Below are 14,630 nucleotides of genomic sequence, written 5' to 3'. Positions count from 1 at the left end.
AGCATGTGGAATATAGAAATTTTTCTAACTTCTTAGCTTCCTTTGACATAAGATCAGAGTGTGTCCCTTATTATCAAAGCAATTTGCATCGTTACTATTTTTAGCTTAGCAGCCAGGAGCTCAGAGCTAATTACCAATCCAAAATGTCCTCCTTTGAAAAGTAGTTGAGTTCCACAAGATCAATGACAAGACAAATACAAGTCTTTGTTTGGTAACTTACCTTACCTCATACTTAAAACTTACTGCTCCACTAAGAGGTGAAACTTGGCAATTTATTACTTTCACCTTTCCATACCCACTACAACTAGAAAATGGATAGTTACAGCTATGAAAGGCTCTATCATTGACACTTCCCAATTTAAGGGACTGTCCTTCCAGGATGCTACCACCACTAGTGCAGTAGCAAAAAGTCTCTATAATCCATAATGCATGCTGCTCATTGGTCCTCTGAGTGTGCATTTGTCAAGCATTATTGGAGACCAACTGATCAACTACTAGGTATGTGGTAGTCTGCTCACCAGCTGTTGCAAGCAGTTCTGTAGTTTTCTAGAATCTATGACCTGCTAACTTTCTTTGTTGTAAGGAACAGGATTACCACCTAGCTCCCATCCTACCCCTCCTGAACCTTGCTAGGTCTGTTGGCTTTTCTGTTTAGAGTTGCTTAAAGAAATAAACACCTATATTCTTTTCTCCTGGGCACACCAGGTCAGTAAATGAAGTTGCAGGCATCAACAGCTAGATACATCAAATGTTTCTTATCTGGTAAGCAATGGTCATGTCAATATCTGTTATTTCACTTTCATGTCATCTAGGCCTATAGTTGTGCCTAGTTTGCACAACAAGCTTTTCAGGCTATTGTGTTTTTCTTATTACTTCATTGCATTGTTCAAAACTATGCTATTGCTGACAGTTCAGGAAATAATTGGAAAGACTCATGTCAGTGTCTTCTTTTCTTTGCTTTTGGTGTGATGTGCCTTCCTTTATTATCCAAGTCTAGGCTTGGGATTGCCATCAGTAGACTTCCGAAAAATATCCCTGAGAGGCGGGCTCACTCAGTCACATGACCGTTAGCTCAGAGAGAAAAAGCCTGTCCCTTCCCTCCTCTGTAGGCTACGTGATTCTTTTTCACCTTACCTTGTTCCAGCGGTAATCAGAATGCTTGCTTGTCACCCACTAGTTGTTGCTAGTGGCAATCCTATTCCCTGGAACTAAAAAAGTTTGCAGGTCCCAGGTTTTTGCACTGTACTGTTTTTTTCAGGGTGATTCTTCACAACCCCTGGTAAACCTTTTCATATGTTTCTAAGCCGGGTACACACTGAGATAATGGGCATTAGTTCCGCTGGAACGTGCATTCGTTCTGACATTGGAACGAATGCCCTTGAATGGGGATTGCTTGTACACACTTGAATGAGTTAATGAATGATGGAATGATCACTGTTCCGTCCTTCATTAATTTACCATAAGTCGCTACCGATGTCGTCATGCGACGTTGCATGCGACCGCGGGAGCACATATTGAGTGTACACACTGGGCGATGTAGGCGATTTGTCATTATGGAATGGAAAATCGGCCAGACATCGCTCCAGTGTGTACCCAGCTTTAGCCTGCTAAAACTTGTAAGTGGCTTGTCTTTGCAGGAGGCTCTCTGTTTGTGCTCCATTGTTCTGCAATATCATGTTTTTGCTCTCCTGCAATTTAGAATGTGGAATTGCATATAATTTGCTGCTGTACCGCTAGTTATTTCTAGATTCTATATAGGACAATGCCGTATTATGTCATTATGATATATCGCTATAATAAAGTATACTGGACACTGATGTTCTGTTCATTCGTTTATATTTTTCTGTTTCAAATACTTATCAATCATTCTGATCTTCTTCTTGTGAAATCCTGAAGAGATAATTGGTGACAACAAATGTGAATGAGAGTTTGGGGCCCAGTTATCAAACTGTATTTGAGGTATAATCCCCAAAAACACCAGTTTTTGGGGGTTTACCTCAAATATTTAGTATCCCCCGTATGTATTAAGGAGGAACCGCATACCTGCTGTGATCCTTCCATTACAGCTGGCAGCCGCCTCCCCCATAGGTTTCAATGGGGGATGTGATGCTGCCAAATTTACCAATATCTGGAATGCGATGAATTCCAGATATTGGCTCCCACAGCTAACGCAAACTGAAGATGACGTTAACCGCTGTAGCCTATAGGCTACACTGCACATAATTAGCCGGCGGAGGGTTCCGCCAGAACCCTCCCTGGCTATGGCGGATGTGCAGTCTGCGGGACTACGCATGCTCAGCACCCCCTGCACTGGCCGCCAGCTCTCCGGAGATATCACAGGAACTGCATGTGCTGGATGATACGTCCGGCCAATAAGATTGCATTTTGTAATGCGATCATGGGCGTTACTGGCATGCCCTGATCGCGTTGCAAAAGCAACCATTAATAGATGGGCCCAGAAGTGTGAAAATTAACATAGAGATACAGTTAGAGGTAAAGTAATACAGGCTTCAGTGATAGAAATGTGACTTGCAGGTAGTTAGCTTGTAGTGTGCCTTCCATTGTGTTATATTAGCAGTTGATTTTGATAATGGTTAACAAATGAAAGTTAGTCTGCACAGAGCCAAGTCATTTACTTTGAATTCTTTGCAGAAGATGCCCTTCAGATATCCAAGTCAACTGAATACATGGAGGAATCACAGAGTATGGAGGGAGCAGAGGTTCCAACGGAGGGAGAAAAGATGTCCAGAATACTTGTTGAACAAGCCCAAAAGCTGAAAGTGAAAGTAATATTATTGTTTTCTTTTTTGTTGCTTTTCATAGGAAGATTAATGAGCACACGTAGGGTAAAATGCGCAATGGTTTACTGCAATTTCTTCAGATGCATACTGCATATCTATGTTACAAGTCGCGGTCACAACTTGTTTCCCTACAGCAATATACCTTTATCTGCCAGTATTTCACCAGGAATCTTTCCGTCGGTTGCTGGGCGGTCCGGATGCCGCAGGATGTCACATGTAAACCACAACACAGCGTGATTTGACCGTTTTCTTATTTGTTCACGCTGGCCTTTTGCTGCCTTGCCGACTATAGCATTTCCTTTTGGATCCCTCGCCTCTGCTGCATGGTCAGTGTTTGTTCTTGTTCCTTATTTCAAGCGGACCCTCACTTACCAGCTTCCACGCTGCTCCTTCGGTTTCCAAGCCGCAACCCAGGCTTCCACACCGTCTCAAGCCGCTCTTCCAGCTCTCAAGCCACATTGGCTATCAAAGCCTCAACACCTGCTCACAAAGCTGCATCACCTGCTCACAAAGTCGCATCACTGGCTCTCAAGCCACACCACCTGCTCGCAAGCCACACCACTGGCTCTCAAGTAGCACCACCTCTTCTCTCAAGCCACATCACTGGCTCTCAAGCCGCATTGGATCTCGAAGCTTCACCGTCTGCTCACAAAGCCGCATCACTGGCTCTCAAGCCGCACCACCATCTCACCAGCTGCACCGGCTCTCAAAGCCACACCACCGGCTCTCAAGCCACACCACCTGCTCTCAAAGCCTCACCACCTGCTCACAAAGCTGCATCATCGCCTCTCAAGCCACATCACTGGCTCTCAAGCCACACCATCGTCTCTCAAGCCACACCACTGGCTCTCAAAGCCGCATCACCGACTCACAAGCCACACCAGCTCTTGAAGCCGCACCTTAGGCTCTCAAAGCCGCACCACTGGCTCTTTTGCACACCATCAACATTACCATTTACATTAAAATCTCCGGCTGTATTAGTTATACTTTTTCCCATCATCCCATCAAGCACCTACTCTCTCATATGAAACTCTAGTCTTCCTATGTAGTCTGTGTAAACTAGTACTACTCCGAGTTTAAGTCCAGGCGGCCACCTAAATACCGGTGAGCGTTATCAGTTCTAAGGGAACAGTGGATGGCTGTTATTGGCAGAAGACCTCACTAGCTTGAGTTCTAGGGGGTTTACACAGTATGGCCTAGGAAACTGTAACATTATAGTCGGCCCAAAGTAATGTATAGGAATTTGTGGCTTATGGAACAGTCACAGAACCCTGCTCAGGTGCTTGCTGCACAGATTCAAGTGCTTACTCAAAAATTCCAGGAGCTTACTCTTTGAGTAGAGGATATCTGAACTATGGCAGCTCCTGGTGGTCTTAAGGAACCAAAAATTAACCTGCCAGTTCAATTCTCTGGAGATCGCAAACTTCCGTGAGAGTTGTAAACTTTATTTCAGCTTACATCCCACTTCTTCTGGATCTGAGTCTCAGCGGGTAGGCCTGGTTATATCCTTACTCCAAGGAGACCCTCAGACTTGGGTATTTGGGTTACTCTTGACACATGCAGCTCTTCAATCAAATAACGCTTTTTTCACTGCTCTGGGGCTTTTGTATGATGATCCTGATAGAACTGCCTTGGTTGAGTCAAAGCTGCACTCCCTCAGACAATAACTAAAATCAGCAGAGGATTATTCTTCTGAATTTCGTAGCTGGGCAGTTGACTCCATTTGGAATGATCCAGCACTATTCAGTCAATTCCAACTTAGGCTCTCTGAGGCTATTAAAGATATTCTTGTCCAGCATCCTCCTTCTGAAACTTTAGATGCTCTCATGCATTCGGCTATCTGCATTGATCGTCATCTCCTTGAGCAAAGACGAGAGAAGAATCTTCCTATCAGGTCACCTCGGTCTCCCACCTGGGTTCCATTTTCCAATCAGGAGGAACCCATGCAAATTGGTGCCTATTGCTTACCACAGAAGAAAGGCACAGAAGGCATTCCCAAGGTCTCTGTATGTATTGCGGAGACAAGGGACATTCCTTGAGTAACTGTCCACTCAAACCAGTAAAAGACAAGGCCTAAGTGTTCAGGAGGAGTTACATTTAGGCCTGGCTCCAATCTTCTCCAAGAATTCTGTTCTTGTTCCTGCCGCTATCCAACTTTCCAATACAACTTTGGCAACTACTGCATTCATGGATAGCGGTGCAGCTGGAAATTTTATGGCTATTTTCTTTTTAAAAATCTCTGGGTCTTTCCGCTGTTCCTTTGGATCAACACATTCCCATTTGCAGACTGGATGGAGGACTGGTCTCCAATGGTTCCATCAAATTCAGGTCACCTCCCATTCGTTTGTCCATCGGTTTTTTACATTTGGAGGTCATCTCTTTTTTCCTTCTTCAGTGTCCTCTGGTGCCCATTGTTCTTGGTCTACCTTGGCTCAGGGATCATAATCCCGTTATTGATTGGTCCTCTGGGGAAATCATAAAATGGAGTCCTGTGTGCCATTCTCAGTGTCTCACTTTGCCTATTCGGATGATTCAACCTGTTGTTCCTCAAAACTCCTCCAGCTATACCTGTCCAGTATCAGATTTTTCCGATGTCTTCTCTAAACAAATAGCTAATGCCCTTACACTGTATCGTCCATATGACTGTGCCATCAATTTGGTCCCTGGCGCTAAGTTACCAAAAGGTTGGTTATATTCCTTATCAATTCCCGAAAGTAAAGCTATGGAAGAATACATTGAGGAAGCATTAGCTAAAGCAGGGATGGGGAACCTCAGGCCCTGGGGCCATATAAGGCCAGGGGAATAATTTGGTCTGGCCCTCAGAGTTTTTTTCTGCTAGCTTCATCTGGCTAGCAGGGTGCCCAGAATGGCACCCTGCAGCCAGGAGCATCCTTAGGACTCTTTTGACGGCACACCGCTGCCTTTACACCTCCCTGGAGCATCCTCAGGATGCTCTGGGTATTGCTGTAATCAACGGCGATTGTGGCCCCACTCCATGTGACGTCACATTGAGGAACCGCGGCCTGCATCGGGCCCGCAAATGATGTTATATATTTCAAAATGGCCCTCGACAGAAAAAAGATTCCCCACCCCTGAGCTAAAGGATTCATCTGCCCTTCCAAGTCTCCTGTCAGGGCTGGTTTCTTCTTTGTAGAGAAGAAGGACAGTTCCCTCCGTCCTTGCATCGACTTCAGGGGCCTTAATAATATAACCATCAAGAATTCCTACCGCTCATTTTGGTCCTGTTCGATCAGCTACGTCAAGCCACTATCTTCTCAAAAGTCGACCTTCGGGGAGCCTACAACCTGATCCAGGTTAAGTGTGGCGACCAATGGAAAATGGCCTTCAATACTCACTCAGGACACTACAAGTATATGGTCGTGCCATTTGGGCTAGCCAATGCCTCAGCAGTTTTTCAGGACCTTATTAACAATGTCCTTTGTGAATTTTTGGTACTATACCTAGATGACATTCTCATTTACATTACATTCATTACAGTCATTGAATCAACATCATCAACATGTTCGGCAGGTATGCAAAAATTGCGAGAAAACAATCTTTTCGATGAATTGGAGAAGTGCGATTTCGGCGTCACTCAAATATCTTTCTTAGGCTATATCATATATTCCCAGGGATTTTCCATGGATCCTAATAAGATTAAAGTGATTCTGGAGTGGGTCCAACCAACTACCCTTAAAGCTAGTCAGCGCTTCCTCGCTTTCGCTAATTACTACCGAAGGTTCATCAGTTCATTCTCTAATATTGGGGCACCCATAGTGGAATTGACCAAAAAGGGAGCTGACACCTCCAACTGATCAGTTCAAGCCTTTGAAGATCTTAAGGCCGCTTTTATACATGCTCCTGTTCGCCATCATCCTAATCCAGATCTGCCGTTCATCCTGGAAGCTGATGCCTTGGCTAGGAGCTGGAGTAATTTTGTCCCAGAGGGATCCTCCAGACAATAAATTGCACCCCTATGCTTTTTTCTCCCGTAAGTTCACCTCTGCTGAACGTATTTACTATGTGGGAAATCAGGAGTTACTCGTTATTAAATGGGCTTTTGAGGACTGGAGGCACTGGTTGGAGGGGTCCAAGCATCAACTAACTGTTCTTACTGAGCATAAGAATTTATCATACATTGAGTCTGCTAAAATATTGATTTCCAGACAGACACGTCAGGCATTGTTTTTTACCCATTTCAATTACATAATTTCTTTCCATCTTGGGTAAAAAAACATTAAGGCTGATGCACTTTCCAGAAGCTTTGTACCAGTTCAACAGACTACAATTTCCGATGAACCTATTGTTCCCAATTCTTACATCCATTTTGCTCTCACTCGGAATTTGGCTGACCTCATTCAGGCCTATCAGTTAGAAACACCTTTGGACAAAACCTCCTGATCTTTTATTTGTTCCAGAGAGATTCAGAAAATCAGTTTTGTTGGAATTCCACTCTCGACAACCTTTTGGTCATCCCGGCATTAGCAAGACTTTGGAATTACTCTCCCACTCAGTTTTGTGGCCTTCTCTGACCAAAGATGTCCGCGAGTTTGTTCTAGCATGTGAGGTTTGTGCCCAAAATAAGATGTCACGAAACAGCCCCTTCAGGTCTGTTGCTTCCTCTCTCTATACCTAAGAGACCTTGGACCCACATTGCCATGGACTTTATTGTTGACCTCTTAGTTTGGATGCCTCACCACCTGCTCACAAAGCTGCATCACCGGTTCTCAAGCCGCACCTTAGGCTCTCAAAGCCGCACCAGTGGCTCTTTTGCCACACCATCAACATACCAGTTGTATTAAATTCTCCAGCTGAATTAGTCACACTTTTTCCCATCAAGCACCTACTCTCTCACATGAAAGTCCGGGTGGCCACTTAAGTACCGGTGAACGTTATCAGTTCTAAGGGAACAACGGGTGGCTGTTATTGGCAGAAGAACTCACTAGATTGAGTTCTAGCGGATTTACACAGTACGGCCTAGGAAACCGTAACAATCTATAGTTGTTTCTATACACGCATGCATTGAACTAATTACAAGGCAGCCATGCAATATTTACATTTTATATGTTTTAAATGGTTGTCCATGTGAATGCAGAAGCAAAGTGATAAGATTGATGATCTTTCTAGCATAGTCACTCTGTACATAGTAGTCTTAAAACCTTGGCTCTTAAACACTGGTCAAGTGGTTTGGATTTCTTTACATTTTCTTCCCTGATTTTTTCCAGACTTGCTTCAACATAGCATATATTTGGCACTACATGCTAGGTAAATACTGACTACTTTGAACATAACACACAAAAACGGGACAGCTTTATTTTTACACTGCTATTTAGAGTTGAGCCAGGACACGCACCCTCTCAGCTCTAAATCTAGCCACGCATTTTACATTTGCCCATACCTGCAGTGCAACACGTTTGTTTCAAGGTGGAAATGTGCTGCGCTCCTAACTCTAAATAATGCCCAATATGTCTATTTATGGCTAAAACTAAGCCACAGAGAATTATTTGCCAAGTTGGTTACTTTCTTCGAAAAATAGACATCACTGCTGAACATCCAGCCAAGAGTTGTGAGTTTTACAGAGAAACCGATTACAGCAAATAGGTCTCGAAAAATATTTAATACTTGCACTGAACCAAACCGAATTACACTAATGCAGTGGCCTGCCTGTAGCCACATTTTCTTTATTAGCTGGAATATTTGAGTATATCTATTCTAAGATGAACATATGTTTGGATATTAGCTATATTTCAGGATATACTCTAACCTATGTTTTTACAATATTTTTTCTTACACAATGGCTGTTATTTTCTCTTGTGAAATGTTAACTCAGTATTGTATGAATGAATGGCTCCATATCTAAAACATGGCTGCCAGTGATTGGACAAAATGCCAGCATAAATTAATCAGGAAAAGGGATCTCAATGCACAGCATATGTATTGAGAATAGACAGCCACTTAAACAACATCTAGCTAATGGTGGGTCCTGTGGTTATAAACAGACCATTAGTGAAAGGGGGATAGGGAATGAAACGACATCTGCAGAATAACAAATGGGCTACATTCAGACAGCTGATTACTATAGGTGTGCTGATAGAGACATATCTGAATGTACAATTACGCATACTTTTTTACAGATGGTTTATCATCAAGACACTGAATTTCACTCACATCGACAAATAAGACAGTGTGGTTGCAGTTGTGTAAGGTATATATGCACTGGATACTAGAGGATTGTAGTGTTAATTCTAGCTTCATGATCGGGCAGGGCGCAGATCAAGAAGCAGGGAGCATGGACTCTCTGGGGGCAGAGTCCATCATTCTAGGGGCATGCCCGGCACTCACAGAGATTCTGGGCTGTCCTCAGAATAGATTCTCCTGTTCCCTGCACACACTACCTACACTACACTACCCCTAACCCTGCACCTGTTCCACGCACATGCTACACTACACTTCACCCGCATCGGCAGCCGTCCGCAGGCTGCAGACTTTGTTAAAAAAAAAAATTCCCCTTTCGTGGAATGTTGCGCGCAAAAAATCCAGCAACCAGTTTTTTTAAATTGGTAACCGCGGGTATCGGGAACGCACATGCCCGTGGTTATCCAAAATTGGTAACAAAGTCTGCATATTTCTTTTGCGGGCAAAATCTTGTGCCCAATTGGATATGCCCCATAGCCCCTGGTTCTTATCCACAAAAAATCCATAAAGAAAAACAGATTCACATAATACAATCCAACCCCTCCATTTGTCACTTCAGCCCCTCCATGTGTCACTCCAGCCTTCCATGTGTCACTCCAGTCCCCCTCATGTGTCACTTCAGCCAAATCTGACCGTGTGTATGCACCATAATGAACGATTTTTTGAACTACAAACGATTTTTGTAACTTCCCTTAATGAAAATCGTTCAGTTGGTCAGTCAGAATGAACTACAAACGGGAACGCACATGAACGATAATTGTTCATCGTTATAACTCAGAAACTGAACGATTTTTTCAACAATTGAACTGATATATAGTATCTAAAAATATTTTTATGCTCAAGAGGACTTACAACATTTATACAATTAATTAATACCTGGAGAGATACATAATACAGCTGGTTGTGTCAATATTGAATATCTTTTCTGGAAATAATTGTGTTTTCAGAAGAGTGTGGATGTTTTATGTATAACTGCACATTTTTTACATAAAGTATATATTTTGTGGGTTATTAAGTGTTATTTTGGTTCAATAATATAACACATTAGTGCAGTCACTAGTGCTTGTTTTTCTTATGTTTTTTTTTTAGGGAACTAGCCATTCCCAATTGAAGCAACTGTGGCAGAAACTAAGTAGTGACCTTGTTTAAAATCTGCATTGGACACAGAAACCGCCAGATCCAGCATTATAGGCATCCCCAAACTACATAAGGATTACACTTTGTGCACCACTTATAGGCCTATTTCCCTAGTGAACACGGAATTATATTTTCTTTTACTAAGGTCTTAGCTAATCGACTAAATAACAACATAATTTATATAATTGATCCTCACCAGACAGCTCTTGCCCACATTAGACAGGAGTGGCACAACACTAGCAGGACAATAGATATTATGCCCATATTAACTGTGTGAAATCACCTCAGTGGTGCTGGCATTGGACGTTGATTAAGCTTTTTGCTCATCTGGGCATTCATGTTCCGGATTTTGAGCAATTATGGGTTATGCAGCAAATGTATGGGATTTACAATCCTTTTGGCCTCAGTGGTGATTAACAGGCTTGTCTGTATTCAGTTTGAGTAATGGTACTAGACATAGCTGCTCCCTGTCCCCTTTAATCTGGCCATGAACTGAGCGATAATTGTTACAACTTGCCAACTAAATGGAATATTATTGCTGGTTTCAATTCTGCAGCCAAAACCACACACAAGTGCTTAGCAAATAGACCCCGAAATATCTATTCATTACAATGTAACATGTGTAGTGATTACGCAAAAAACAGGCATTTCAATTGCTCTTGTGACATTACCCTATTTTAGGGTACTTTTATTAGTTGTCAAGTTATATGCCATTTGCTACTCATATCAGTAAACTCACTGTTGAGTTTGTTGATATATAAATAAAGCATAATTTATATATACAAATGTATGCTTTTTAAAGTTAGCAAAAAGAGAAACAGAACAACATTTTAAAAAGTCTATTATGGTCAAATATATTTAATGATAATGTTATTAATATATATATATATATATATATATATATATACACATATACATACAGTCAGGTGCATAAATATTGGGACATTGACAGAATTTTCATGTTTTGGCCTCTATTCACCACCATAATGGCTTTGAAATGAAACAAACAAGATGTGCTTTAACTGCAGACTTTCAGATTTAATTTGAGGGTAATTACATCCAAATCAGGTGAACAGTGTAGGAATTACAACGGATTCTATATGTGCCTTCCACTTTTTAAGGGGCCAAAAGTATTGGGACAAACTAAACAATCCTAAATCTAACTTTCACTTTTTAATACTTTGTTGCAAATCCTTTGCAGGCAATTACAGCCTGAAGTCTGGAACGCATAGACATCACCAGACGCTGGGTTTCATCCCAGGTGATGCTCTGCCAGGCCTCTACTGCAAATGTCTTCAGTTCCTGCTTGTTCTTGGGGCATTTTCCCTTCAGGTTTGTCTTCATCAAGTGAAATGCATGCTCAATCAGATTCAGGTCAGGGGATTGACTTGGCCATTGCATAACATTCCACTTTTTAGCCTTAAAAAACTCTTTGGTTGTTTTTGCAGTATGCTTCGGGTCATTGTCCATCTGCACTGTGAAGCGCCGTCCAATGAGTTCTGAAGCATTTGACTGAATATGAGCATATAATATTGCCAGAAACACTTCAGAATTCATTCTGCTGCTTTTGTCAGCAGTCACATCATCAATAAATACAAGGGAACCAGTTTCATTGGCAGCCATACATGCCCACGCCATGATACTACCACCACCATGCTTCACTGATGAGGTGGTATGTTTTGGATCATGAGCAGTTCCTTTCCTTCTCCATACTCTTCTCTTCCCATCACTCTGGTACAAGTTGATCTTCATCTCATCTGTCCATAGGATGTTGTTCCAGAACTGTAATGGCTTTTTTAGATGTTGTTTGGCAAACTCTAATCTGGTCTTCCTGTCTTTGTGGCTCACCAATGGTTTACATCTTGTGGTGAACCCTCTATATTCACTCTTGTGAAGTCTTCTCTTGATTGTTGACTTTGACACATATACACCTACCTCCTGGAGAGTGTTCTTGATTTGGCCAGCTGTTGTGAAGGGGTTTTTCTTCACCAGGGAAATAATTCTTCTGTCATTCACCACAGTTGTTTTACGTGGTCTTCCGGGTCTTTTGGTGTTGCTGAGCTCTCCGGTGCATTCTTTCTTTTTAAGAATGTTCCAAACAGTTGATTTGGCCACACCTAATGTTTTTGCTATCTCTCTGATGGGTTTGTTTTGATTTTTCAGCCTTATGATGGCTTGCTTCACTGATAGTGACAGCTCTTTGGATGTCATATTGAGAGTCGACAGCAACTGATTCCAAATGCAAATGTCACACCTAGAATCAACTCCAGACCTTTTACCTGCTTAATTGATAATGAAATAACGAGGGAATAGCCCACACCTGTCCATGAAATAGCTTTTGAGTTGATAGTCCAATTACTTTTGGCCCCTTAAAAAGTGGGAGGCACATATAGAAACCGTTGTAATTCCTACACCATTCACCTGATTTGGATGTCATTACCCTCAAATGAAATCTGAAAGTCTGCAGTTAAAGCACATCTTGTTTGTTTCATTTCAAAGCTATTGTGGTGGTGAATAGAGGCCAAAATATGGAAAATTCTGTCAATGTCCCAATATTTATGCACCTGACTGAATATATATATATATATATATATATATTCTTAATCTCTTATTTGTAAAATGTGAAGTTTTCATAATTTATCATTCTTTTTATTACTATGTCTATGACCATACAACACAAAAATCATTGTATTTTCACAGATTGAAAGCTTTAATGGCTGTCTTTGTAAGAAGTCATTGCCTAGAACAGAAGAGCTCCTGGTAACAGTTTTATTTGTTTGGTTTGCTGTGGTTTGTTGTCTGCTGTAGTTAGAAATACTCTTTTGAGTGTCTTGTTCATGAAGATTTGTGATAATGAACACATCTTATTTACAATTCTGTTTATAAAAGTTTATCTGTAGACCTTGGGCATTTCCTCTGTGGCTCCTTTTATATTCAACCTGGAAACCTAATAACAGTTTGCCAAACCATGAAAATTCTTATTTCTGACTATTTAAAATTAAATTATTGATGGATGTCAGGAAGGAAAGAATCATATATTGACATTTACTTTTTTTTATTGTGGGTTGAAAATGTTGCTTTTTTTTCACAGTCAGTAAATGTATTTGTTGTTTGCATCACTGATATATGATTGCACACACTAACTTTTTTATTTTGTGTTGTGATGTGTGGTCACATAATGAATAGTGTTAACAGTCCTTGAAATGAAGATAATTAATCCCATATTGATTGTACACCAGGGCAGTAACTAGGGATAAAGCACAACATGTGCAGAGAAATATATATTTTCAGTGAATTTGGTGAAACCCAGTGGGAAGGGGCCAGGGCTGGACTGGCCATCGGGCACTTCTGGCAAATGCTGATGACCTCAGGGATGGCTCGAGGAGGGTAGAGTGCCCCCGGCTTCCACCCCATACCGCCAGATACATGATATGCACTCAAAGGGTGGTTGCAGTGATGGGCTGGGAAGAGACGGGGGTGAGCCTCAAGGCCAGGCCCCCTTGACTCGTGGCATGCCCCCTACCAAAATACTTGATATAATAATGGATTATTTGATCAGATAATTATTTAATTGTCATTAGTTGTGCAAATAATAAAAGTAAACAGCATGTTATTATACTCATATACAGTAGTTTAGTACTATATTTAGGGGCTCAGTAAGAATTGCATATATGCATGTTTGTTTTAAGGTAGATATGCATTTTTCTACAGCACATTCTCTAAAAAAAAGTCTGCGTATACACCTGTATATTGTTTTTCTGTATTGTTGAATTTAGTCTCCTTACACAAAAAATGGGGGAGAGAAGTATGTGTTCACCATCTACATTTACTTATTATTATTGCTGACACCCACAGCAATTTGAATAATCTCAGTATAAACCAGGGTAACTAAGTAATCAGTGGATACTTTAATAACATAGTATGTTAGTTAGTTTTTCATGTAGGACTTTTTTCTATGGGGGGAATAACTAACTAACTACTGCCTCAAAGTACAGGAAATGTCAACAGGGAAAACTGGGCGCTGTGTTGAATGATATAAATGGTAATAAGTAAACCATAAAACTTCCTTAGATGAGAAGAGATTGCTTTAGAGGTGCTCCCTTTGGTCATGTGCTTTCATTCATACCTCTTGATGTGGTGCATGTAGGGGGTATTTTTATCCTAGAAAGGCATTTCCAATGGTGTCATCCAAAGACTCTGATGATAGATGCATATAAATAATAAAGGTAAAAGGTATATGGTATAATAATGTATATTCAATTTACAATTTTAATGCCCTGAGGTAGAGTTTATTTAACTAAACGCGCTGGGCCATGTGGACTATCTAAGGGAGATCTGTGTGACACATGCTTTGACACCAGGCTGATGCTACTTGTGCTTCCGTGACACCCATAACTTAATTTCACTGCTGGAAAATCATTTACATCTGGTACGAGTTCTGGCTGTCCCAGTGTTCAATATAGTATTGTTTGATATCCTGTTTATGGAAAGATTTTA

The 14,630-nt window shown here is 41.3% G+C and overlaps 1 protein-coding gene across 1 annotated transcript in view; it reads left to right on the top strand.

The window, feature by feature from the left end:
* Positions 1-14,630, top strand: part of AKNAD1 (AKNA domain containing 1) — a 135,679-nt gene that overhangs the window by 10,276 nt on the left and 110,773 nt on the right. Inside the window, 2 exon segments of the mRNA XM_088459806.1 lie at positions 2,653-2,786; positions 12,834-12,893. Coding sequence (XP_088315932.1) covers positions 2,653-2,786; positions 12,834-12,893 — 194 coding nt within the window.

The sequence above is a fragment of the Taudactylus pleione genome, unplaced genomic scaffold (assembly GCF_031769625.1).
Source record: "Taudactylus pleione unplaced genomic scaffold, aTauple2 ptg000936l, whole genome shotgun sequence".
NCBI lineage: Eukaryota > Metazoa > Chordata > Amphibia > Anura > Myobatrachidae > Taudactylus > Taudactylus pleione.
The sequence above is the reverse complement of the archived record's forward strand: the minus strand, read 5'-3'. Positions and strand labels throughout refer to the sequence as shown.